This window comes from Neoarius graeffei, chromosome 9 (genome assembly GCF_027579695.1).
Source record: "Neoarius graeffei isolate fNeoGra1 chromosome 9, fNeoGra1.pri, whole genome shotgun sequence".
Lineage (NCBI taxonomy): Eukaryota > Metazoa > Chordata > Actinopteri > Siluriformes > Ariidae > Neoarius > Neoarius graeffei.
Window position 1 is genome coordinate 20,137,810 of NC_083577.1, and position 24,508 is coordinate 20,162,317.

The 24,508-nt window shown below is 39.9% G+C and overlaps 1 protein-coding gene across 1 annotated transcript in view; it reads right to left on the minus strand.

Annotated features, from left to right (window-relative positions):
• Positions 1-2,151: 2,151 nt before the first annotated feature.
• The window catches only part of ranbp2 (RAN binding protein 2), a 110,830-nt gene continuing 88,473 nt past the window's right edge, over positions 2,152-24,508 (minus strand). The window contains exons 22-28 of the mRNA XM_060929172.1: positions 23,327-23,523; positions 19,667-19,802; positions 16,531-16,623; positions 15,406-15,554; positions 12,181-12,454; positions 11,738-12,072; positions 2,152-3,032 (exon numbers count right to left, since the gene is read on the minus strand). Of these exons, the coding sequence (XP_060785155.1) occupies positions 2,727-3,032; positions 11,738-12,072; positions 12,181-12,454; positions 15,406-15,554; positions 16,531-16,623; positions 19,667-19,802; positions 23,327-23,523 (1,490 nt within the window). The 3' untranslated portion in view covers positions 2,152-2,726. The remainder of the gene's footprint in view (positions 3,033-11,737; positions 12,073-12,180; positions 12,455-15,405; positions 15,555-16,530; positions 16,624-19,666; positions 19,803-23,326; positions 23,524-24,508) is intronic.

Below are 24,508 nucleotides of genomic sequence, written 5' to 3' on the forward strand. Positions count from 1 at the left end.
ATCTAGAGCTGATCCATGATGTTCAAATGAGAATTGAAGGAACCCAAAATAACCAGTGTTTGGCTTGGTTAAGCAGGTCAATAAAGTCATAAAAAAAATTGACTACACTTGATACTCAAAGTTATCCTGACTTAAATAAATCAACCAATCTTCTACGAACAAATAAACAAGCAAATAATTAGAATGAGCTGTACAGACCCAGAGCAACATGTTTAAGGTGTCAGTCATGTTCATTAGCGGTTCAATGACCAGCTGTTGGATACGAGGTTCTGCCCGTTGAGTGATCTCTCGGTCATCATAATCAGAAGATCCAGGCAGAAAAAACACAAAGGGTGCACTGTCCAGTAAATGTCACCCAGCACCAACACTCCCATTCACCCCCCCCAACGAATCACTGCACCCAGGTGAGACCCAACATGGCGTATTAAAAGCCTGCTGTCCAACCATCATTCATGTTTCCTCGCATTAGAACAGTGGATTTGAAACTGCTTTAGAAGCCCATTGAAGCCAGGAGTTCGATCAGCGGTGCATCTACAGGCTTCCAGAAGATTCTCATGCAGGCTGCACTGTCCTGCACTTTACATTACAGGCATTTAGCAGACCCTTGTATCCAGAGTACCGCAAGTTGGCCTAGTGGTTAGCGTGTCCGCCTCTCGATCGGGAGTTCTACTCACGGTCGGGTCATTCCAAAAACCATCATTTAAAAAAAAAAAAAAGGGGGGTACCCACTGCTGTCTGGCAAGGCACGCTGCAGTACAGATGCGAGTGGGGAGTCAAACTCTCGCAGTTACCAGAGGACTAGCCCCCCACTGTAACCCTAGCTATGCAATAGGCGAGAGGCCGAGGGCTACGGAAACAGAGACTGGCGTCACCCTATGTGCCACATGGCGTGGGAAGGACTTTGATTTATCCAGAGTGACATACAACATACCCAGAGCAGCCTAGGCAGCAGTTGGGGGTTAGGTGCCTTGCACAAGGGCACTTCAGCCAGTCCTGCTGGTCCAAGGAATTAAACCAGTGACCTTTTGGTCCCAAAGCTGCTTCTCTAACCATTAGGTCATGGCTTCCCCACTTTTACAGAGTGAACAATAAAATACCGTCATATTTGCCATTTTGTTTCATTTCGCTAAAATATTCAATTCCATCAAGAGTGATGACTAAAGAGACACATTGGTAGATTTCAGTGCTGCATTTTAATTAAAATCTGTGCACTGTCTTAAAGCAATCACTTGTGATTTAAACATGTATTTGGAAATATTTGTTGTTTCTTGGTTTTAGTTTTATTTCATTTGGAAAATATTGTATAAAGCAACCCTTTCATTGTACGGTCAAGAGAGGCGTGTCAACTGTTTGCCGTACTTCTCAAATCTCATTATTGCTGGACTTCCTTCAGCTCAACAAATCAACTCTTACTAATATTATAGTAATAAAGAATATTATTTGGAAGAATTTTTTGTTTAAAAAAAAAAAAAGTGTCTTGACATTACTGAATAATGCCTATTCTATCCACATTCACTGGATATGCGCAATCATGCACTCTGATTGGCTACTCTACTACTAGGATATCGGCTCGCATATCGTGAGTAGAGAAAAACAAAACGGCAGAGCGTGCTGCTGAACCAACCGAGGACGAAATAAAAACTCTACTCGAAAACAAAACCCCTAAAAATACGAAAAAAATGCGCAACAAAATATGGAATAAAAGTATCTTATTTTTCAATAATTATTCCCACCGCATTTTTCACAAATTGCTACCGTCATTTCGCCGGTTTGTTTACATTCTAAGCGGAAATTTTGTTGGACGTTTTGTATAAGTTTTTATTTATCAAATTTGCAAAAAATAATGTTCAATTTCTCAAGATCCAATGAATGTGGATAGAATAAAACAGGTTATTCCACTCAATCTCGTCGTACATTGCTTATAGCCAGCTTGGTGCTACGTGCCTCGTCAGCTATCGGCTCATATATGACTCGATTTCATGGAATAACTTAAATTTTAGCCTGGATGTTCAACCCTGTAACAAACACTGACTTTGAAGACCACTGACACCTCAGTGGTGCTCTAAATGGTGGAACTGTCTTTATATTACCTCGAAAAGAAAAGCTTTCCTGATATTAATGTTTGAGAGAAACTACAAAGAAAGATGCACACACTATGTTCATCCTTTAATATTGGCAAAAAAAAGCAGAAAATGTAGAAGAATTCACATTGCTGTAAAAAGCCAAATTTCCTTAAATCTATACAGAGTAAAAACACACAATTCACTGCTTAAGATAGTCCAGATTTGGTGAGATTTAATCCGCATGTGGAAAGGAATTAAACCGACGATACTGTTTGGACTTCGTAGTCCAATGAACCCCCTGCAGTTCTCTTGGGGTGGGGTGGGGTGGGGTGGGGGTATAGCAGGGAGTTCGGCTAATTTAGTCTAATTCTTCAGCTCGTGTAAACAAATGTGTATTTGTCATGATGTTGCCTCAGGAAACACATCAGTACAGAGATTATTCTCTGCATGTCAGTCACCAATTGCTGTTCTTACATCTTTATGCAGGTCTCCATCATCAGTGTGAATGTTTCATTAAAAAAAAAATCCACAAAACATGTTTAGACTGTTAAACTCTGCTTGTCTCAGTCACATTCTAATTCGGAGAAACTCCTGACAAAAAAAAAAAAAAAAGGCAGAACATGAAAAACTTGAACACGTGTACTTCCTGTATAAAGGACAGATTTACAGCTGTCCACAGTCTGTAACTCTTATCGTTTTGCTTGGACTGCCTTTCTTAGAGCCCAGCTCTCCCATTTGCTTCACCACATCCATGCCGTCTTTGACGACTCCGAAAGCAACATGTTTGAAGTCCAAATGCTCGGTTTTCTTTAACGTGATGAAAAACTGAGAGCTGTTTGTGTCTCTGCCATGATTGGCCATGGACAGTATACCTGGGCCTGTGTGGCGCACTTCAAAGTTCTCGTCCTCAAACTTGTCCCCGTAGATACACTTCAACCCCGTGCCGTCCTGTCTGGTTATATCACCACCCTAAAAAAAAAACAAAAAACATTGAGGAAATGAGAGAGGATTCAGTTTACTCAAGGGCAAATCTTCAGCAGAGAGGCCAAAACGATGAAATTATTAAGACTGCTTTGTCAGCTCAGTGATATTCCTAAAAGTATGGAATCCAAGGCGAAATAGACCGAAAACCATATTTAAAAATCCCTCCCCAAATTATAGCAAATGTCACTTCAGAGAAATCTTGGTTTGAATTTTAAGAAATGAAAGTTCAGTTTTTTCTGACGTAATTACGTGACTGACTCTTCTTTCCTCATAAAAGATTTTCCATTCAGAGTTAAACAACCAATTTTTATAACCTATTTTTTTAGGGTCAAAGGCTCTCTCACACAGTGCGAAATTTTATTTAATACCATTATCTTGAGTACTGCAACTTAAAAAAAACAAAAAACAAAACACATTTGCTGTGAATGTAATTCCATTACTGAAGAACGAGCCGCAACTTGAGTGAAACTGTCCATTTTTTCAGTTGTCCAAAAAGACAAGCACAGACATGTAGCTCCCTTCCGTTAAAGGAGAACTGAAGGCAAATTGTTTATCATCAAAATTCTATTTCTCATTTTATTAAGTATAGGAATGCATTTTTGATAGCTACAGTGCTCAGCATAAATGAGTACACCTCCTTTGAAAAGTCACATTTTAAACAATTTCCAAAATGTTTGCAAAATGGTACAAAAATGAGTACACCCCACAACAAAAACTACTACATCTAGTACTTTGTATGGCCTCCATGATTTTTAATAACAGCACCAAGTCTTCTAGGCATGGAATGAACAAGTTGGCGACATTTTGCAACATCAATCTTTTTCCATTCTTCAACAACGACCTCTTTTAGTGACTGGATGCTGGACGGAGAGTGATGCTCAACTTGTCTCTTCAGAATTCCCCAAAGAAAATAATTTCTTTCCACCACAAAGGTGAAGGCTACAAGAAGATCAGCAAAGCTTTACTTATCAGTCAGAATACTGTAGCAAAAGTGGTACAAAAATTTAACCAAGATGGAACTGCAACCATCTCACAGAGACGTCCAGGTCGTCCACGGAAGTTAGCACCTCGACAGGAGCGTCTTCTGATGAGAAGGGTTGAAGAAAATCGGCATGCAAATTCACTGCAGTTATCTAAAGAAGTAGAAAGCCAAACTGGGGTGACTATTTCCCGTGACACAATACAGCGTACGCTGCAGAGGAATGGCATGCATGGATGCCGTCCACGAAAGAAGCCTCTCCTAAAAGAAAAGCCCGCCTAGAGTTTGCCAGGGCCCATGCTGACAAAGATGAAGACTACTGGGACTCTATACTCTGGAGTGATGAGACTGAGATAAATGTTTTTGGAACTGATGGCTTCAAAACTGTATGACATCGCAAAGGTGAGGGATACAAAGAAAAATGCCCGGTGCCTACAGTGAAACATGGTGGTGGCAGTGTCCTTATGTGGGGCTGCATGAGTGCTGCTGGTGTCGGGGAGCTGCATTTCATTGATGGCATCATTAATTCACAGATGTATTGCTCTATACTGAAAGAGAAGATGCTACCATCACTCCGTGCCCTTGGTCGTCATGCACTTTTCCAACATGACTAAACACACATCTAAGGCCACTGTTGGATTTCTGAAGAAGAACAGGGTGAAAGTGATTCAGTGGCCAAGTATGTCTCCTGATCTGAACCCAATCGAACACCTATGGGGGAATTCTGAAGAGACAAGTTGAGCACCACTCTCCATCCAGCATCCAGTCACTAAAAGAGGTCGTTGTTGAAGAATGGAAAAAGATTGATGTTGCAAAATGTCGCCAACTTGTTCGTTCCATGCCTAGAAGACTTGGTGCTGTCATTAAAAATCATGGAGGCCATACAAAGTACTAGATGTAGTAGTTTTTGTTGTGGGGTGTGCTCATTTTTGCACCACCCTAATTTGAGTAAAACTGAAAAAATGTGTAATCTAGGTTATATTATTAACCTTACTTTCACGTTATAAGTTAAACAGATGTTATATTAAACTTTGTCTTCAACATTTTGGAAATTGTTTGTGATCATTGAGATATTGTTTAAAATACATGTTACTTTTCAAAGGGGGTGCACTCATTTACGCTGAGCACTGTATTTTGTCGCTGCTATAGCAAGTTATGAGTGTTTGAAATACACTTTGTAATATATCAGTCCGTATGTCAAAGCAATGGCCGTAAATGAGATTCGTTGAGACCTGTACGAGACATCGTAGGACGGAAGTAAAACGTACAGCGGAAATCAAAGTGACCGACATCTGCCAACGTTGTCAAAAGACGCACGCGCCCTCTTTCGAATGCTGACGTAATCAAGCCGAAAGTTTTGTTTGTTTTGATAGCAATCAGGAAAGTTTGAAAAAAAGTAGGCAGTAATCGTCGTTTAAACTCGTTTTTGTGCAATATTTCGTTTGGAAAACGGTTTTCAAAATGGCGGCACTGACACCTGGCTGACGCTTCACGTTTCGAAGTCTCGCACAAGTCTCGTGAAGATCGCGTGGATAAGCGACGCCTGCTGTGGACCAAACGAACGAAATTCAACATGGCTAAAAACCGAATAGGCCGATAAGTATAATATTTAATTGCAATTAGTTGCCAATACGAGTCACGACATAAGGTTACTAAAACCGAAAACGTAATTGAATAACACGTTAAGAAATAAAGCAAGTTTAAAAATGACTTCAGTTCCCCTTTAACTGGAGTCAGAGAGAGAGAGAGAGAGAGAGAGAGAGAGAGAGAGAGAGAGAGAGTGTGTGTGTGTGGTCTTGTTCAGCTTCAGCTGTTAACTATTAAATTAAACATTGAACTGAAAATAAACTCCAGAAACACAGGAACAAAGGAATTGTAGGGGTCGTCACTCACACACCTGCAATTCTGACAAGAAGTATTCATTGGTGAGCTTTTATTTCATGACTAAACCAACAACGTGAAAAATTCGACAAGGAAAATTATAGTGAAATCTCGGTTCCTTATACTCTGACGAATAAACAAGCTGAGACAAAACAGCTGGCTCTGTTCGACCAAAGAACCGAGCTTACATCTCAAGAGACGTTTTACAGCAAGGAGAAATCTCTTTCAACAAAACCTAGTACTGTATGTTATCCTCCCTGGTGTGTGTTCCCGACTGGAGTTGGGACACAGGGAATCCGGCTCGCTCGCACGGCTTTTACAATACTCCTGGATTCTAACAGGTATACGAGTCAGGATACACACACGGCATTGATCTGAACAAAGTAGCATCTTCATATGAGGATAGAGGTCATCACCATCACGGTGTACAAAATGCCAACTTCACTCGATAACTCGCAAAACAGTAACAGTCAGATTTGGGTACGGGCAACAATGGCAGGGGCCCAGGTGGTATCTTGGCAGGGGCAGCACAAGGTGCCCCCCCCACAGACACACACAATCTGAGCAATAACATTTTTGCGATCGGTTTCCCATCACTCATGATATTGACGTCACGGGGGTCAATTAACCTGTCGGAGTGACGCCCGATTTTAGCTTGTGAACCAGGCAGTCGGGTTACTTCCTGGTCTCCTCCTCAGAAATACGAGATGGAGAGGGCAGAGGCAGGTTGCCCTCATCTCTCTCCACCAGAAGCCTGAGGTTGGAGGGGATTTATTACCTCTAACTTTATACAGGACTAAAGCAATTAAGTACAATCAGAGTAGAAACACGCAAAAGATAAAAAAAAAAAGGTATGCATAATGTACAGCACTGCAAAAGTCTAAAACAGCAGTAAGCCATAATAAATGAAACAAAAAGTCAAATATTTGGTACGAGACAACCCTTTGCTTTTTAAATAAATAAATAAATAGTCATCATCTCGGGTACAGTGAGTGCAGTTTTATAAGGAAACGAGCTGTAGGTTTAACTGAGCATTTTACAGAACCAGCCACAGTTCTTCTGGACACTGTCACACTCGTGTCTTCATTTGACACCAAAACCCAGTCGCCTTCATTAGGTTCTCTTTTTTAATCTGAAAAGTGCTCCCTTATGTAATATGCTGCTTAGATACAACCTTTTTGTTCCCCCCCCCCCGTAACATTTAATTTTGTGCTGGAAAACAAACGTTTGGACTCTACAATGTTTTTGTACTGACTTGATAATGTAGAAGTCATAAAATATGTTTGTATGGAGGGAGAGAAAAAAAAAAAAAAAAAGAATAAGGTGCCTAAGACTTTTGGACAGAACTGTGTACGTGTCATGAAATAGGCTAGTATAACACTTGTTTTTTAGCCTATGTTGATAGCTAAGCTATTACTCATAGTGCGGCAATATTGTGTTTTCTGTCCAACCAAGCTCACAAACCACTGGATGTACAACCCTAAATTCAAAAAAAAAAGTTGGGATATGGAAAATGGTGCCAAAAGAAAAACCCAAGAGTGCTCCGAGAGCACAATATACCCCGCTGACAACTCTGCCATAACTCTGGTAAAATGCGACTGAATTTAATGAAACTGCAGTATGTGCATTACTGACATAACACAAAGAATCCGGTCAAGTTTCGTGAAATTCCTCCAAAAATTGAGAGAGGAGTTGATTTCAGAAGGTGAGTACCCTTCACGGGACGGACGGACATCGCCACAACATAATCCCCTTTCAGGCCTTTCAGCCAGCGGGGGATAAAAATTGTGAGGGAAGTTGATTTCAGAAAGCAAGCACACCTTGATGAAATTGCCAAAGTACAAGTTTGTTAATAATCAAGGGCATAACTCTGGGAAAATTTGCCCAAATTAAACAAAATTTCGATATGCGTATAACTGTCATATAGCAAGGCCTTTTGCCAAGTTTGGTGAAATTCCTCCACAAATCGTGAGAGGAGGTGATTTCAGAAGAACGTACACCCTCATGAAATTGTCAAAAAGTGCAAGTTATGGGGGCGTCGTGGCTCAGGTGGTTAAGGCGCCATACCATGAATGCGGGCGACCCGGGTTCGATTCCGGCCCGAGGTCATTTCCCGATCCCTTCCCGTCTCTCTCTCTCCCGCTCATTTCCTGTCTCTACACTGTCCTATCCAATAAAGGTGCAAAAAGCCCAAAAAAATATCTTTAAAAAAAAAAAAAAAGTGCAAGTTATTTAATCAAGCGTCAAAACTCTGGCAAAATTTTCACAAACGAAATTAAGTCGCAATATGCGTCTTAGCATCATATAACAAGGCCTTTTGCCAAGCTTCGAGAAATTCATCCAAAAATTGTGAGAGGAGTTGATGTCTGAAGGTGAGCGCACCTTCATGAAGTTGTCAAAGTGCAAAGGTTGTTAATCGAGGGCCACAACTCTGTTAAAATGTAACCAAATTTAACGAAATTACAATATGCGTACTACCAATATATAACAATGCCTTGTTAAATTTCATGAAATTCCTCCAAAAATTGAGAGAGGAGTTGATTTCAGAAGGTGAGCACCCTTCCCGGGACGGACAGAAAGCACGACAACATAATCCCCCTTCGGGCCTTTCGGCCAGCGGGGGATAAAAACCCACCCCCCCACCCCAACCACAAACAAACCTGATTTATTTCATGTTTTGTTGGTCAACTTCTTTTAATTTGTTAATATACATCCGCCGTTCCTGTGTTTCAGACCTGCAGCACATTCCCAAAAAGTTGGGACGGGGCGATTTAAGGCTAGTAACTTACACTTCTGTGACGGAGCATTAATGCAGAAAAGTACAGAGATTCTGGAGCATCGTATGCTGCCTTCAAGACGACATCTTTTCCAGGGAGATTTCAACAAGACAATGCAAAACCACATTCTGCACACATTACAAAGGCGTGGCTGTGGAAGAAGAGGGTCGCTGTCTCTTCTGTCCCCAATAGAGTATGTGTAGAGAATTTTAAAACAAAAAATGGACAACGATGACCCTGAACTGCTACACACTAACACCTGTTTACAGGAAGAATGGGGCAAAGTAAGACCTGAAACACTTGACTTGGTGTCTTCAGTCTCTAAACATCTTAAGTGCCGTGAAAAGGAATGGCAACAATATAAAAGTGGTAATTGCTTTACTGTCCTAACTTTTTTGAAGTGTGCTGCAAGAATCAAAACTGAAATCAACACATTTTGAAAAAAACAAAATTCAGGAGGTAAAACATCAAATAATGTGCTGTTGTATTATTTTGAGTGGAATACGGGTCAAAGATGATTTACAAATCACTGTTTTCAGTTTTAATTTCAATGTCAACATACCGTACCAACTTCTCCTGTTTTGGGGTTGTAATTTCAGTTTCATGATGACAAAAAGGTGCGACATTCAGCAAAACGATTACAACTAACTAGCACAGTACTGATTATTAATTTCACTGAGGTGCATCATAAATGTTTTCCTGTGATTGTTTTGACTTGGTCCTGAGCTCAGTAAGGGAAATTTACAGTGCTGTACACCAACATAAAAAGAGGTCTATATTATCCTGATATTTTTAATCTTTTGAAACATGTACTCTTTTGCCTAGAATTAGCCAAAGAGAGCATTGAGGGTTGGTGTTGAATGGGGGTTCTCCCAAACAAGCTAGAACTGCCACTGGCAACACCACCACCAGCTGTTTCAAAAAACAAACCAAACATCTGGCAATACCCCTCACATAATAGCCCCTCTTAAAGTGACAGGGTGCATTTTACAACCAGTATCAAGAAACCGACTGAAAAAATTATGACAAACATTGACTAAAATGAGACTAAAATTAAAACCAAATTCCACTCGAAAAATCTTGACTAAAACAAAATCATTCAGTAAGCGACTAGGACTAAAACCAAATTTAAAATTAACACGCACACACACACACACACACACACACACACACACACACACACACACACACACACACAGGTGTGAAATTCCATGAGCCCAACCAACTCAGTAAAGGTTCTGATCCAGCCAAACAAATGAATCAGGGATGAGAGTGGGTGCTGATGAAAAAAAAGCAGAAAATCTGTAATAAGGGGGGTCTGGGGGGTGACACCTCCGGGAATTTTTTTTCAAAATGAGACCTTACACACCCTATTTCCTGCAATCTGAGCTGTAGTTAATTAAAACACCTGATGCCTATTTTAATACTTACTGAAATAAAAACACTATTATATAGAATATGTATCAAAATCAATATGTGTATTGCATTAATTCAAAATAATATCTACATTTTATGGGGACTGGTTATTACTCATTGTCAACATCACTTGTTTTTCTAAAAAAATGTCGATTAAAATTCAATTATTTACAGTTCCATTAATAATTCAAATTTTCATATATTCAATATATTGAATTAAATAAAAACATTCATATCTTATGGAAACTGATCTTTTCCTAATGTCCACATTACTCGTACATGATTTCTTCACAATGTCTATTTAAACTTTAAAGTTATATAGTTAAACACTGTCAGCTATAATTCAAATCATATATTCAATGTACTGAATCAAACAAATGCATATTTTATGGGGACTGTCTTTATCTTATTGTCCGCATCACTTGTATGTTTTCTTCGAAAGGAAAATGTCTATTTACACTTTTTACAGTTAAAAGTTATTTACAGTTCCCAGTTATTTTTGAAACAAATTTTCATTTGATCATTTAGACTTCAGCTTCTTGGCCAAAGCCAAAAGCTTATCAGTCGTCTCTTTTTTTTCCTTTTTCTTTCATTAGCCAGCGTCTCCTGTGTTTTTACATGCTCTAACCTGGCTCTCTTCTGCTCTCTTGCTTTCCTTTTGCTTTGCTAAACTTGTTTTTATACCAGCATCAATTTCACGTACCTTCGCTTCATCTCGCTTGTCAATAGTATTCGGCATCTTGAGAAAAGACGCCGATTAGAGGAGCGTATTTTTGATATGCAGCTCACGAACATGTGGAAGTTTTGATAAAAGAAAGCGGATGTGGGTGTCTTTGTAAAAACTGTTTTGATTGGCTTTTATGGTCTCGACATCGATGTTTCGACCAATAACAATGTAGATAACACGCATTTTACATCACATTCAACGAGATTAAACGAGACTAAAGATAGCGACTTGCAAATAACATGTAAACATCGTTGGAGTTAATAAAGTTTGAACAGCATGAAGGAACATACCCCGACCCCCCGAAATTAATAAAAAAAAAATCTCAACGGATTTGGCATAATATAAAAACCTCGTTTTTTACTCAGAAAAAGCGGAAACCCGCCGAAAAGCGGAAAACTCTCATCCCTGATGAATTTAGAATTTGTGGCCTAATTAAAATCACGTTGAGAACTGATATTGAATTGAAACTTTTGAGAAAGAGCAAGTCTGTTTCGACTCCGGGGAAAATAAACTCAGCACCATAAACACAGCTACTGAAAATGTGGTAATGATTTTGCGATTCTTCAATAGCAAGCAAGTTTTAAAAGAAAATAAATTAAAAATAAATACATTTCTACACGCAATCTCTTTCCAGCAGAATTACTGTAGTTTAGGGGTTTCACAGTAAAGGGGGTGAATACTTACGCAATCATAACTTTCTTTAAAATCTATACATTTTCCCCCTATTTTCACTCCAATTCCCACCCAATTTCTGAAAGACACTTGGGAGCCCTTTAAGGGCCCCCCAATCAGGTAAATGTTGATAAATGAACACCGTGATTTTTCTGGTCCCGCCCACTTGACACTAGACGAAGTGTAACGTGCGACACCTCGGACTTAACTGAATATCAGGAGACAAACGGACAGTTACCTGACACATGAAATCAGGGACGATCCTGTGGAAAATGGAATTGCGGTAGCCAAAGCCTTTCTCTCCAGTGCACAAAGCTCTGAAGTTTTCCGCAGTTTTGGGGACAACGTTGGCAAAAAGCTCCATCGTGATCTTGCCGAGTGGCTCGTCATCAGCAGCTATAGTGAAAAATACCACCGGGTTGCTTGGTCTGCAAAGTTCCATGACTTTAGAAGACTGGGCCGAGTCCACTTGAGACATGCACCTCTGACAATCTGTAAAGGTTTTCCTGAACGATTCGGCCAAGTCGGCGGTCTTAAATTTGGCAGCAAGCTGCTCCACCTTGCCGTCGCCCTCTGTTTGGGGAAAAAGAACACATTTTGTACAACCAAGATCGAGGTTTAACATTCAAGAGTAAAAACAAAACACAGTGGAATAACTTGAGTATTTTTGAGCGTTCTAACCTGCATAGTCGTTCGCCGTCCAAACCAGTGCGTTAGCAGAAGTGTTCATGGGTTTCAGCTCGATGTTCTTGGTGATGGTGTGGTTGGCGCACACCTTTAAAACCTGCTCACGCCTCATCAGGACACGGTAGCACTTTTTCACTGGGTGGAAGAGGATCTTCAGATCACCAACTCCACGCTCTTTCCACTGGCCCAAACCACGATCCCATCTGTACAGTTTTGCCCTCTGCTTGAAAAGAATCTCCTCATCTTCTTCACCAGACTTCACCTCGACCTGAGAGCGAAAAGAAGAAAAAAAAAACAAACGCAAGGACGTTACCGGTTTAGAGTTATGCATGTGTACTTATTTAGTATTCATTAAATGCATACTAATGGCAGGTAAGCGCCTCAATACAGGGCTCGACATTACCTTTTTAATCCACTCGGACAAGCAGCAGGATTTTCCACTTGTCCTGACCATAACCTTTTTATTATTATTATTATATATTTAGTAATTCAATGAAAAAGTGGTAAAGTTTATCAAAAAGCAGGTGCAGTTATGATTATGATTTATTTTTTTTTTCAATAAAACTCAAACTTTAACTGTAACTAGGGATCGACTGATATGTTTTTTTCAGGGCCGATACCGATAATTATGGAATTGGGATGCCGATAATCGATATGTGCAACCGATAAATGTAAACATTATAATTCACATGAAATTAAACATAGCACACACTGAGACAGACCTTCATATCCATGAAATGTATGTTTAATTGTAAAATTGAACATGAAATTTTGTGCAGGGAGATGCCAGCAGCATTAGTACAATAAAGTCAAACATTAGTTAGAATAAAATGAGAAATAAAATAATAAAATAAATATTCACCAATAAAATAAATCACTCCCTACTATATTACAGCTCACCATTTTCAGTGGAAAATAAATGAAAATACACTCTGGATTCTTTTACACTAAGAACTAAGTAAGACTTACCAACTTCAAGTAGTTTTTAAATAACAAATCAAGTGTCGGGAGCTGCCTGCAGCATTTTTTAAAAAGTAAAATCAAACATAAAAAGTAGGCTATCACTCCCTATTATGTAACAACTTAACAAGTAACCATCTACATTCTAATGCTTTTAATGCCCAAGCCTAATATTCCCAATTTAGGATTATATTGTAGTGAAGGAAGCACAGTTGCTCTGCATGTTAAAAGCTCTGGTTAAAAGGAGCGGCTGCTCCTTTAAGAGTATATCGCTTTCCGAATCAGAAGCGCTAGCGAGGAGAATCACTTGCGCAAGAATTATAAATACTAGGAGTACATTACAGCGCAATGTGAAGTAGCATAAGAACATTTAAGTCAAGAGTTTAATTGATGTATTTCGTTCGTTAGCGTTTATCCAAGCAAGTGTGCATCCACGACACAATTAATTACTGAGCCCACAACAAGCGTCCTGACAAACATAGCCTGCTAGCACCATCTCACACCTGGCTTGTTTAACTGTTCAAATAGCGCTTTATAAAGTTACCTAACATATACAAGTGCAATGCGCTTTTTGAGCACGAGTCACGTCATGAAGTTTACTCATCACCATAACAAATAGCCAGTAGGCTTGCGCTAGCCTGCAGAACACAAACACTACGTTTTATTTCGTCTTCCCTTGACCACCTCTCTGTATGGCTGTCATTCTACTGTTCGAGTAGAACTACTGACACATTCACAACGTTTCCAGACGGGGATTTAAAAATGACTGCAGCCTACGTTATGCTGGGGACTGCTTACTACATTACATGTAGTTTCAGCGAGACTAGTTGGTTGTAGGCTAATTCAAGTGCTTCCTTCCGTAAGCTAAGTTTGCCTGGCTACACAGATGCAAATGGGCAATGTTAACGAGTAGTAGATGAAGAATGTAAACATATAATGATGTGCTTTTGCAACTTGCGTGTTTGTGACTTATTGCGGCAAAAGCAGCGTGTCCTTACCTTGAAGTGGGGTCTGCTTCTGCCCGAGTGCCCATACGGCCGCCTTGAAACAGTTCACAGCGGTTAGCTACGCGTGTTGATTGGCTACATCTCTTGTGCCAAACAAATCAGATGTTGTGGTGGGCGGGACCGTGTTCTTGAACTCAGAGAGGCGAGTGCAGGAAAGGACGTGCAGTAACAGTCGCGTTAGGAACGAAATGACTGCAAAAAGGCATGTTATCGGCATATCGGTGGAAATTATGGCCGATACCCATAACCCTAAAAATGCAGAATATCGGCCCGATATATCGGCCAGGCCGATTATCGGTCGACCCCTAACTGTAACAATAAAACTATCCAATGCCCCATTATAGTACATGTGGTGTTATAACCCATTACATGACCTGCAGTTTTCAGAGTTGGGATTGTCACCCGTTTTACTTTCTTTCGAGGAAATGAAACAAAGAAAACAAAGTTGGACATGATCGGAGGACAGAATCACATTGTGAATGAAAAACCGTGAGCGAGTTCGGCACTGTCGTAAAACTCCCCCGAAATATTTTACGACATTTGTGATGGTTTAAAAAAAATAATAAAATAAAATAACATTTTTTACAATGAATGTCCAAATGAAATGAAGATTCACCACATATATTTATTTTACTGAGGTATTTGATCGCCATTTCTCCGATTTCGATGAAGTCTAATAATCTATAATTAGATATTATGACGTGGTTATTTCTACACACGCACTTGCTGTACTCGGCTTCCCCGGAATTTCATAAACCATAACACGGCCGGATCACTGAGGGGACTGAACTGGTTTTGTTGATGGTGATTTTCAACAAATATTCAACTTGTCCTGTCAGACATGCAGATGCAGATTTGACTTGTCTGGACCAAACCTTTGGTTGTCCCGGACAGTCGGGCTACCATTAATGTCGAGCCCTGCAATCATCTAAAACTCTACTATCAACATTTCAAATAATTTTTGCCGTTTTTATTTGATTACAGCAGGACAAATTTTGATTTATTATTGAGGCAAGGTCCTTCCTGATCTGACGAAGCATGCTGGTCTTGTTGAAGATCTCAGACACCAAATCTATTCCTGCTCAAATCGTATTGTGCTACGTCTTTTAAGCGTAGCCTTTCTCTGAGCTGAGAAGCATTTACAGAAATGTACATGCTGCCCATCAGTTTAACTTGCATTTCAACTGATCAAGAACTCAAAAAAAGAAATTTAGGGTTTAATATCTAGGTCCATAAATCTACATCAACATACCTCAGGTAAGGAAACGATGGGCTCAAAGTGAATGTCACTGTTAGAAACATCTTCATCGCTGCCCTCCTCATCTTCATCCTCATTTCTGGAAGCTGTTGCAGTGGAGCTAAAGACAGCTGCCTGAGCATTGGCCCAGGAGAAGTTTGGGTCTTAAATATAAAGAAACAAGTGTTTCTGGGTTAAAGGCTTGCTTCGTTTTGTTCTGCTGCGTGTAGATCTCCTACACTCTCACAGTCCAGAACACATTTACGAACAAACAGTTTTGCTACAGTGGTTTAGGACTCCAACCGTCATGAGAACTTTAGGACTGCAGTTCTCATGAACGCTTTTGCATTCGAGCCTCCATCAATGAACAGTTGATAACTTCAACAAAACAGACTTCATGTTAAAATATACATCATGAATTTCCTGCTTACATTACACTTTTTGGACCAGACAGTACACATCTATAGAAGCGAGTTCTTTATTAAAAATATAATAAATAAAAAAAATAAAAAATAAAAAACTGTCCGGTGTCTTCCTCATGTCTCATCACGAACACCTCAGTCGTGCTCATTACGGATAAATTTGGAAATTCATACATGTAAAATTTAAATCGGGAATTTATGCAATTCTATAAAAAGCTGCTTTGTGATGTTAAAAGCGCTAGACAAATAAAATTGAGTTGAATTACATTTCCTAATTAGTTTAATTTATTCAAATGTTATACACACACACACACACACACACAAAAGATGAAAATATAAACTTAAAAATTAGATTTTTTGAGGCACTACAATAATCAGAACTATGCACTAATCAAATTTCTGACTTGGATACGACAGTGTTCCTTTTCTCTCTGTACATCATGGTGCACACATGCGCGCGCACGCACGCACACACAGCATGCCGTCAACATTTTATTCAAGCAGCTTATTTCTGTCATGGCGTGATATAAATGAATTAAACATCAACACTGCATATTCTACCCGAATGAACAACTTCAATAATGGCTGTGTAATTTCTTGATTTATTTTACATTTTCACTTTACACAGTTTGTGTAATTAAAAAAAAAAGTTTCTGTGAAACTGTCCCAACACTCCTAATGATCACATGCAAAATTAAGGAAATGAATAAAAGCCAACCTTTTTTTCCAAAGGCAAAGTCTGTAGAACTCTTTGCCAAGTCTGCAAATGTAAGTTCACTTGAAAATCCAGTTGCGAAAATAGAAGGGGCATCTGTGAGAGAGGACGAAACGAGACATTAGAACAAACATCAAAATCAAAACTGCCGAGTCATAAAAGATACGCAGCTATACACTACCGTTCAAAAGTTTGGGGTCACTTTGAAATGTCCTTATTTTTGAAAGAAAAGCACTGTTCTTTTCAATGAAGATCACTTTAAACCAATCAGAAATGCACTCTGTACATTGCTAATGTGGTAAATGACTATTCTAGCTGCAAATGTCTAGTTTTTGGTGCAATATCTACATAGGTGTATAGAGGCCCATTTCCAGCAACTATCACTCCAGTGTTCTAATGGTACAATCAGTGCGTTTACATTAGGGGTGTGCAAAAATATCGATACAGCGATATATCGCGATACTTTGTCTTCCGATTCAATATCGATACTCAATATTTGAATATCGATATTTTTTCAAATAATAAATCATGTTTCAGACGGGTTGTAAATCCAGTACGACTTCCGCACCTCCGCTCCGCGAGGTGTCGCTGTGCCACTCCCTCACTGCAAGGCACTCTTCATCTTCTCTTTTTTTCCCCGGCGGTTGCAGTGAGGAAAAAAAAAAACAAGCAAGCATGGCTGTTAACGTAAACCTAGAGACGCCGCCGAACTTTAAGGCAGATGTTTGGAGGCACTTTGGATTCCAAAGGAAAGGAGAAAAAACAGTGAGCTGGACAGAGTATGCACTCTGCAAAACCTGTTTCGCTCCAATTAGATATTCAGGTAACACAACAAACTTGCGAACTTATTTAGCATGACACCACCCCGACATATTAGCTCAGCCGGAGCCACTGAAACCCGACCCGAAGCAAACTACACTGGACAGCGCCAAAGTTCTCCCATCTACTTCAATGATGTGTGACTTACTGTAACTGTGAACTTAATTTTGTAATTTAAGGCCAAAGGCAAGAAGCTGCACTTTATCTTGCATTTTCAATTTTAGTGTGTGTGAGACACTGCATTTTATTTTGAGTATTTACTCAAAGTTCAGAAGAAACATGATTCACTGAGGTTTCAGTTCAGTTTCAGTGTGTGGACACTGACCCACACTGCACTTTGTTTCATAATTGTGCTCAGGGAGACTAAGATGCCCACTGCACTTTTCAATGTGTTTCAGACAGTGTGTTGTTCCTGCAAAATAAGCACAAGTTACATGTTCTCAGGTATATGTTCTCAAGTTTACAAAGAACAAATTGATATGAGTGTTAGCACTGAAATGTATGTGCAGTCTGCAGTGCAAGTTTTAAGTTTTCATAAAACAATTTGATTCTGCTTGTTAAGCAGCACTGATGTGTCCATGCTTACAAAAAAGTTGATAATACTAGCACAGAAATGGGAATTTTCTGTATGTTGTAGTGAAGCAACTCTTGGTTTTGCCAGCAGTGGAATAGAGACAAATATATGTCTGGCAAGAGTGTGTAGTTATGTATGTGAAATGTAATTTTACAGTGGTCAATAAATTCTGATTTTCTTCAGTGACACAGATATCGTGATGTGGTTGAAATTTCTTGCAATATATCGATTATCGCAGAATCGCTGTACCGTGATATTATCGTTATCGTGGGCAAAATATCACCATAGTATCGTATCGTGAGGTATCTGGTGATACCCAGCCCTAGTTTACATGCACATCCAAATCGAGCTACTGTCGGTAATCGAGCAAAGGGTCCCAGCAGGGGTGCCAGAGAAATCCAATCCTACATTCACAAGGAAAATCGAGCTATTGTGTGAGGTACATTGTGCACCCGAGCCACAGGTGGCGCTACACGCCCCATCGTGTTGGTACACTTCCGGCTGTCGTCATGAAGAAGAGCTATTCAAGAGTATAAACAAAGTTATCAGTTCCGTGTTCACAAGAAATTTTACTGGTCTAAATCACTACAAATTGCTCTAATGACAGATTTGATGACATTTCCTGTACATTTTATTTATCTTTTTATTACATCCACCTGCCAAGGGACTACAGGCGGAAATTAGCATGTACTGCTGTAACCTGGTACAGACATCTGTCCTTACCACAAGGATAATGTTTAATTTGTACACTGTCCCTTTTAAAAATAAAATAAACTCTAAGAAGAGTGTTTGTAGTTTGTATGTATGTACGAACAGAAGTGTTCCTAATAAAGTGGGCGGCTAAGGTGAAGTGTCATGCCGACCGAGGCTGTTGTGTTTCCCGCTTGTGGTCTCGTCACTCGTCACTTCCGGAAGGGGCAGTGCTGAAGTAAGTAGCTCGACTACGTAGCTCGATAGGGTTTACATGCACTAAGTAGCTTGGCAAAAATCGCATAATCTAGGTCGTGTAGCTCGATTGCGAGAAATCAAGTTCGGTTCAATTTCAGCCGAGCTAAGGTGTTTCCATGCCATTTAGAACTTCGATTTCAGTCGAGCAACGGCAGAAATTCGATTTTCTCTGTGTGCATGTAAACACACTGAGTGTGTTTGCTCATTGCCTCAGAAGGCTAATGGATGATTAGAAAACCCTTGTACAATCATGTTAGCACAGCTGAAAACAGTTGAGCTCTTTAGAGAAGCTATAAAACTGACCTTCCTTTGAGCAGATTGAGTTTCTGGAGCATCACATTTGTGGGGTCGATTAAATGCTCAAAATGGCCAGAAAAATGTCTTGACTATATTTTCTATTCATTTTACAACTTATGGTGGTAAATAAAAGTGTGACTTTTCATGGAAAACAAAATTGTCTGGGTGACCCCAAACTTTTGAACGGTAGTGTATTGGTGAAATTTCCATGTACCTCCCTAAACCAGAACACCCCCCCCTTTACTCCATACTTCCAGACTACACACCATCCACTCCCATCCCTCTCAGATTAAAGTCAATGTTTTGACTGTTGGCTGTGCGTGAGACATCTACTTCCATATTTTGCAGTCTTTCACTTCTGTATTATTGTTAGTGTTTTATTTATTTAAAAAAAGGGGAAAAAAAGGATGACGCAAACATGGTGATGTTACTGTACAAAATTTGTGTTCATGAGTTGTTGTTTTTTTTTTTTAAACTTACACCCCAAACAAAAAAAGTTACCTTGAGTTGTATTTGAGTCAGTTGGTGTTTCAGGTTCATGGGTCTTTGTCGAGAGGTCAATAGGACAGCCATTATCATCTGTAGCAGGCTGATCAGAAGAGCTCTCACTGGGTTTCTCTTGACTGTTTATTTCACTCTGAAACAAAATTTTATAAAGCCTACTGAGAAACATGAAACGGGAACATAACTGTGAAAGGCAATTTGTGACATAACGACAAGTCATGTACAACTCCAAACCACGACGGTTTGCTGAGTATCGTACTTTTTAGGATTTATTATTGCCGGATAAACATCTTACAGCGTGATTTGTTTTTACTAAATAAGACTGATGTGAATATGGCTTGAGATGTACACTATATGGCCAAAAGTATGTGGACACCCATGTGTGGATTGTATCTTCCCCAAACTGTTACCATAAAATTTTACAGGATGCCTTTGTATGCTGTAGCTTTACAATTTAAAAAAAAAAAAAAGTGTGTAATGCCTTTAAACCCCACTTTTTTCCTTTGTACAAAGCAAATATCACTATGTTGCTTGATCATGTGATTTCGAACCATAGCTGATCCGAAAGGCCATGCATTGATGGAAAATCAATAAGGATCAGCCGATTTTCACGGAACCTGCCAAGACTGAACCGGAAGATCCCGAAGAGGTGCGTGACGTCACACGTGTAACAAGGATCCAGGTATCGGTTTCATTCACGTGCGCAGCACTGGTTAGATCAGTCTCCTCAATATGGAATCGCGTTTTGGAGAGAATTCTCATAGTGATTGGGGGATTCCTATATGTCGGATGAAGGGGCAGAAGATTATCAAGGATATTCCAGAATAAATCGTTATCTTTTCGAGCCCCCAAAACGAGACACTGCCAATTCACGACAGTCCCACTCACCGCCGACAGCGCATCACCAGCCAGAGAGAATTGGAGAAACAGATTGGTTTGTGGATTTTTATTCTAAGCTGACCGCTGCAAAATATAGGAAAAATATTTACATGTGTCTCAATAAACGCAGAAATATAATTTTTAAAGCGTACACTTATTCAGTGTGTCAGGGGATAGGTAGGAGACAGATGCAAGCGCAGAAATACATTTTATTAATTAAAAAGTGACAAACAATCCAAAATGACAGGTAAGATCATAAACGAGAAACTGGGTCGGGCGAGGCACAAACCAAAAACAGAAACTAGGAACAAGGATTGGAAAACCAGGAGACCAACAGGCTCGGTAAAGTGTACAAACGTCACGCAATACTTCGCACCAAGTGTGTGTTGACACAGCCCTTTTATAAGCACACTGCTGCGTCTTAATTATGCGCACCTGAGCGTGATTAACAGTCCAGCACACGCCTGAGGGTCCTTCTGGTGCACGTGCCAAAGCGTGCAGGACTGACACGGTGTAATTACTGAAAGAAAATATGAAGTGGGTGATAACAGGGAAAATCAACGAACGGTCCAAATGTCAGATCAAATGTCATTTATTAAAGGGGAACAGAGGGCAATATATAGAGTAAATATAACAATAAAACACACATTAACGAACCTTATTCAAGACTTACAAAAGTTTTTTGTTCTAAGGTTGGAAAGTTATAGTGTTTTGAGAGTAGCTCGAGCAAACTATTTCCGCAGTTTGAACAGCCCGCCATGATATTAATTTTATCCAATCAGAATGCACGTTCATTTTCTCTGCGTAACACTCATGATGTATGTATGTGCCCAGTTGTGTTGGCTCATTGAGGTTGGGAATAGCACGTGTGAATCGGAAAGTAGGATGAATTGTAAGTGATCGGCTACACAATGCCACAGTGTGTTGCTTTCGGGTGTAATCACAGGACCGATGGAAAGCATAACGATCCTCCAGACGTGTCTTTTCACTCGTTTCCGCTGAAAAACACCAAGCGAGTTCGAGCTTTCTTCTCTTCTTTCGTCATCACCGGAGTCGAGAGTACCTCTCCTAGGTTCAAACTGGTACCCTTCTAAGCCATAGCCTGCTTGCAGTGCGTCTTGCGGGATCTCTTCGTACGATTCGACAGAGCTGTCGCTTTCACTTGATGCGCCCGACGCCATGATTACACGCTTCTCTCCTAGTGCAGTGGGTAGTGCTGACGTCACGGTCTTTTAAAAATGGCGACTCTTGTGCCGTTTAGCGTACCGACTATTATATTTACAATTACCAAGATATTTTGTTGTTTTCTAGTATATAAATTTGATAGAATACTTAAGAATACGCCCTGTGATGACCTGGCGACTCGTCCAGGGTGTACCCCGCTTTTCGCCCGTAGTCAGCTGGGATAGGCTCCAGCTTGCCTGCGACCCTGTAGAAGGATAAAGCGGCTACAGATAAGGAGATGAGACTTAAGAATACGTTACTTTGTCACATCAGCAACTGTATATATTATATTTGGTACCCCTTTAAATAAATGGGTTTCTTTTTTGCTCCAATAATTCTCGGGTCATGATTCTGTCTTGATTTGGGTAGATGCAGTGGTGCGGTGCAACAGCTGGAAAATGTAATTAGATTTGTATAAAATCATGTACAAGTACCACAACATGTACTAATAAATATCAATTATAATTTTATAAAATCGACAGAAATTTGCAAACACGAGCGTCCATCATTTTGTCTCGACAATAACACCAATGTAAATATATTCTAATCAATCTAGATCATTAGCTGGTGGTTATTAACTGATGAAGATGCATATTTACACAGGCTGTCAACTTGTCCACAGCCCCTCTTCTTGACAGGGGGTGCAAGTTTCATTTGCACAAACCTCACCCACTGTCATTTTAGTGTCTTTTCTCGGAAATTCATGAACTGAATGTCCTGCTGTATATGAATTTGAACATTCAAACAAACAATGCAGCGCTTTCCCATCGTTATTTTTGAAAGATTCTCACAACAAAATATCCAATTTCAGAGAGTAAACAAGCGTGGAGTCGGATGAACGGAAATGACCCAGATAACCAGGGTTCCACACGTGACGTCATGCGAGATTAGCCCTGAGGCGAGGCTGCCTTTTTCCAGGATCCAGAAGCTGTGATTTATCGACAGTTTTGTGCTTCATTTAACCCCCCCCCGCTTTATTAATTCCTTTCGGTCGTTATTAACGATATATATTCATTTTAAAGCATTACAATAAGGTATTACACACACTTTAACGAAGAACCAAGAGGCCCAAACCTCAGGAACACCCTTGGGATGAACTGCAACACCGACTGCACCCCAGACCTCCTCACCCAAAATCAGTGTCTGTTCTCACTAATGCTTTTGTAGCTGAATGATCACAAATCCCAACAGCCACACCCTAAAATCTAGTGGAAAGCTTTCCCAGAAGAGTGGAGGTTGTTATAATAGCAAAGAGCGCATAAATCTGGAATGTGATGTTCAAGCAGCACTTATGGGTATGATGGACAGGACATACTTTTGGCAATATGGTATATCCATTATCAACAAGTCAGTCATCGCTCATTTACAACTAAAAACTAATACGATTTTACAGCTCTATACAATACAGGCATTAAAATTAAATTAAGCATATGAAAGAAAGCAGGTGGCAGTGGAGTGCTGGAGGTGGTAATAAAGCTCAAGATTTTGTTTAAAAAAAAAATTTTCACCAAATCTTCTTTCCAGTTGCGTTAAATAATATTTTACGACACCCACCTGAGCTTGCTGGACTTTCTGTAGCTCTGTTCCAAAGTCCTCTAGCCTGTCTGGTTCAGTGTCCGTATCACTGCTAGCATTACAGAAGAAGGTAAGGGGAAGCTGAAGGCTCTTGGCTTTTCTCTCCTCCTCCAACGTTGGTTTCTTTTCCCAGACAAGCACACACTCCGGCTCCTCTGCATCTCCACTGGCCTGAGCTGTGAGACATTAGACATTCAAAAACCCAACCCAGGATTTAACACTTAACGTTGTCTGTAACAAGACACTTCATTGCTGATTCTTGGGCTCGACACATTTTCAAAGCCTTCTTCAGTGGTTGCAGAAAGTATTCAAAAGACCGTCGGATTTTGCACACTTTATGGTATTATACAACCCCAAATCATATAAAAGTTGGAACAGTACGTTGAAATTAAAACTATGATTTTTCAGTCATCTTTGACCTGCATTACACTCAAAACAATACAACAGCACATTATTTGATTTTGACTTCATGAACTTTTTTTTTTTTTTTGGGGGGGGGTTTACTCAAAAATAAAATACTTGAATTTTGATTCCTGCAACACATTTCAAAAAAGTTGGGACAGTAAAGCATTTATCACTTTGTGATATTGCCATTCCTTCTCAACACTTAAAAGATATTTAGGGACTGAAGACACCAAATGATGATGAGTTTCAGGTGTTATTTTGTCCCATCTAGGGCTGTACGATATATCAGATATACTCGATATATCGCCGAAAATTCTGTGTGCGATACATAAAATTATTATATCGTAACTATCGAGTATTTTATGGTCATCTTCCGACTTGCGTTCGTTTCGTGTTTGTTTAAAACATTTCCCAGTGGTTTTCTCCCTGTCCCTCAGGCAGTAACGCGAGAGGCTGCCTAAGGGTAAAGAAAACAACGTCACGCACTCGCCAACCAATCCCGGGCGACATCTAGGTGCTGAAAGGAACTTCCGGGAAGATTTTCTAGTTTCGGTTGTGTTGCCAGATTGGGCGGTTTTAAGTGCGTTTTGGCGGGTTTTGAACATATTTTGGGCTGGAAAACGTCAGCAGTATCTGGCAACACTGCCGGCGGGAAGATTTCCTGGTTCCGGTTTACGGCGCTGACTCAGTTCGTGCAATCGCTGATTTTGCATAGGCTACCGTGTAAGCTCTGTCAATTTCAGCGACAAATTAAAA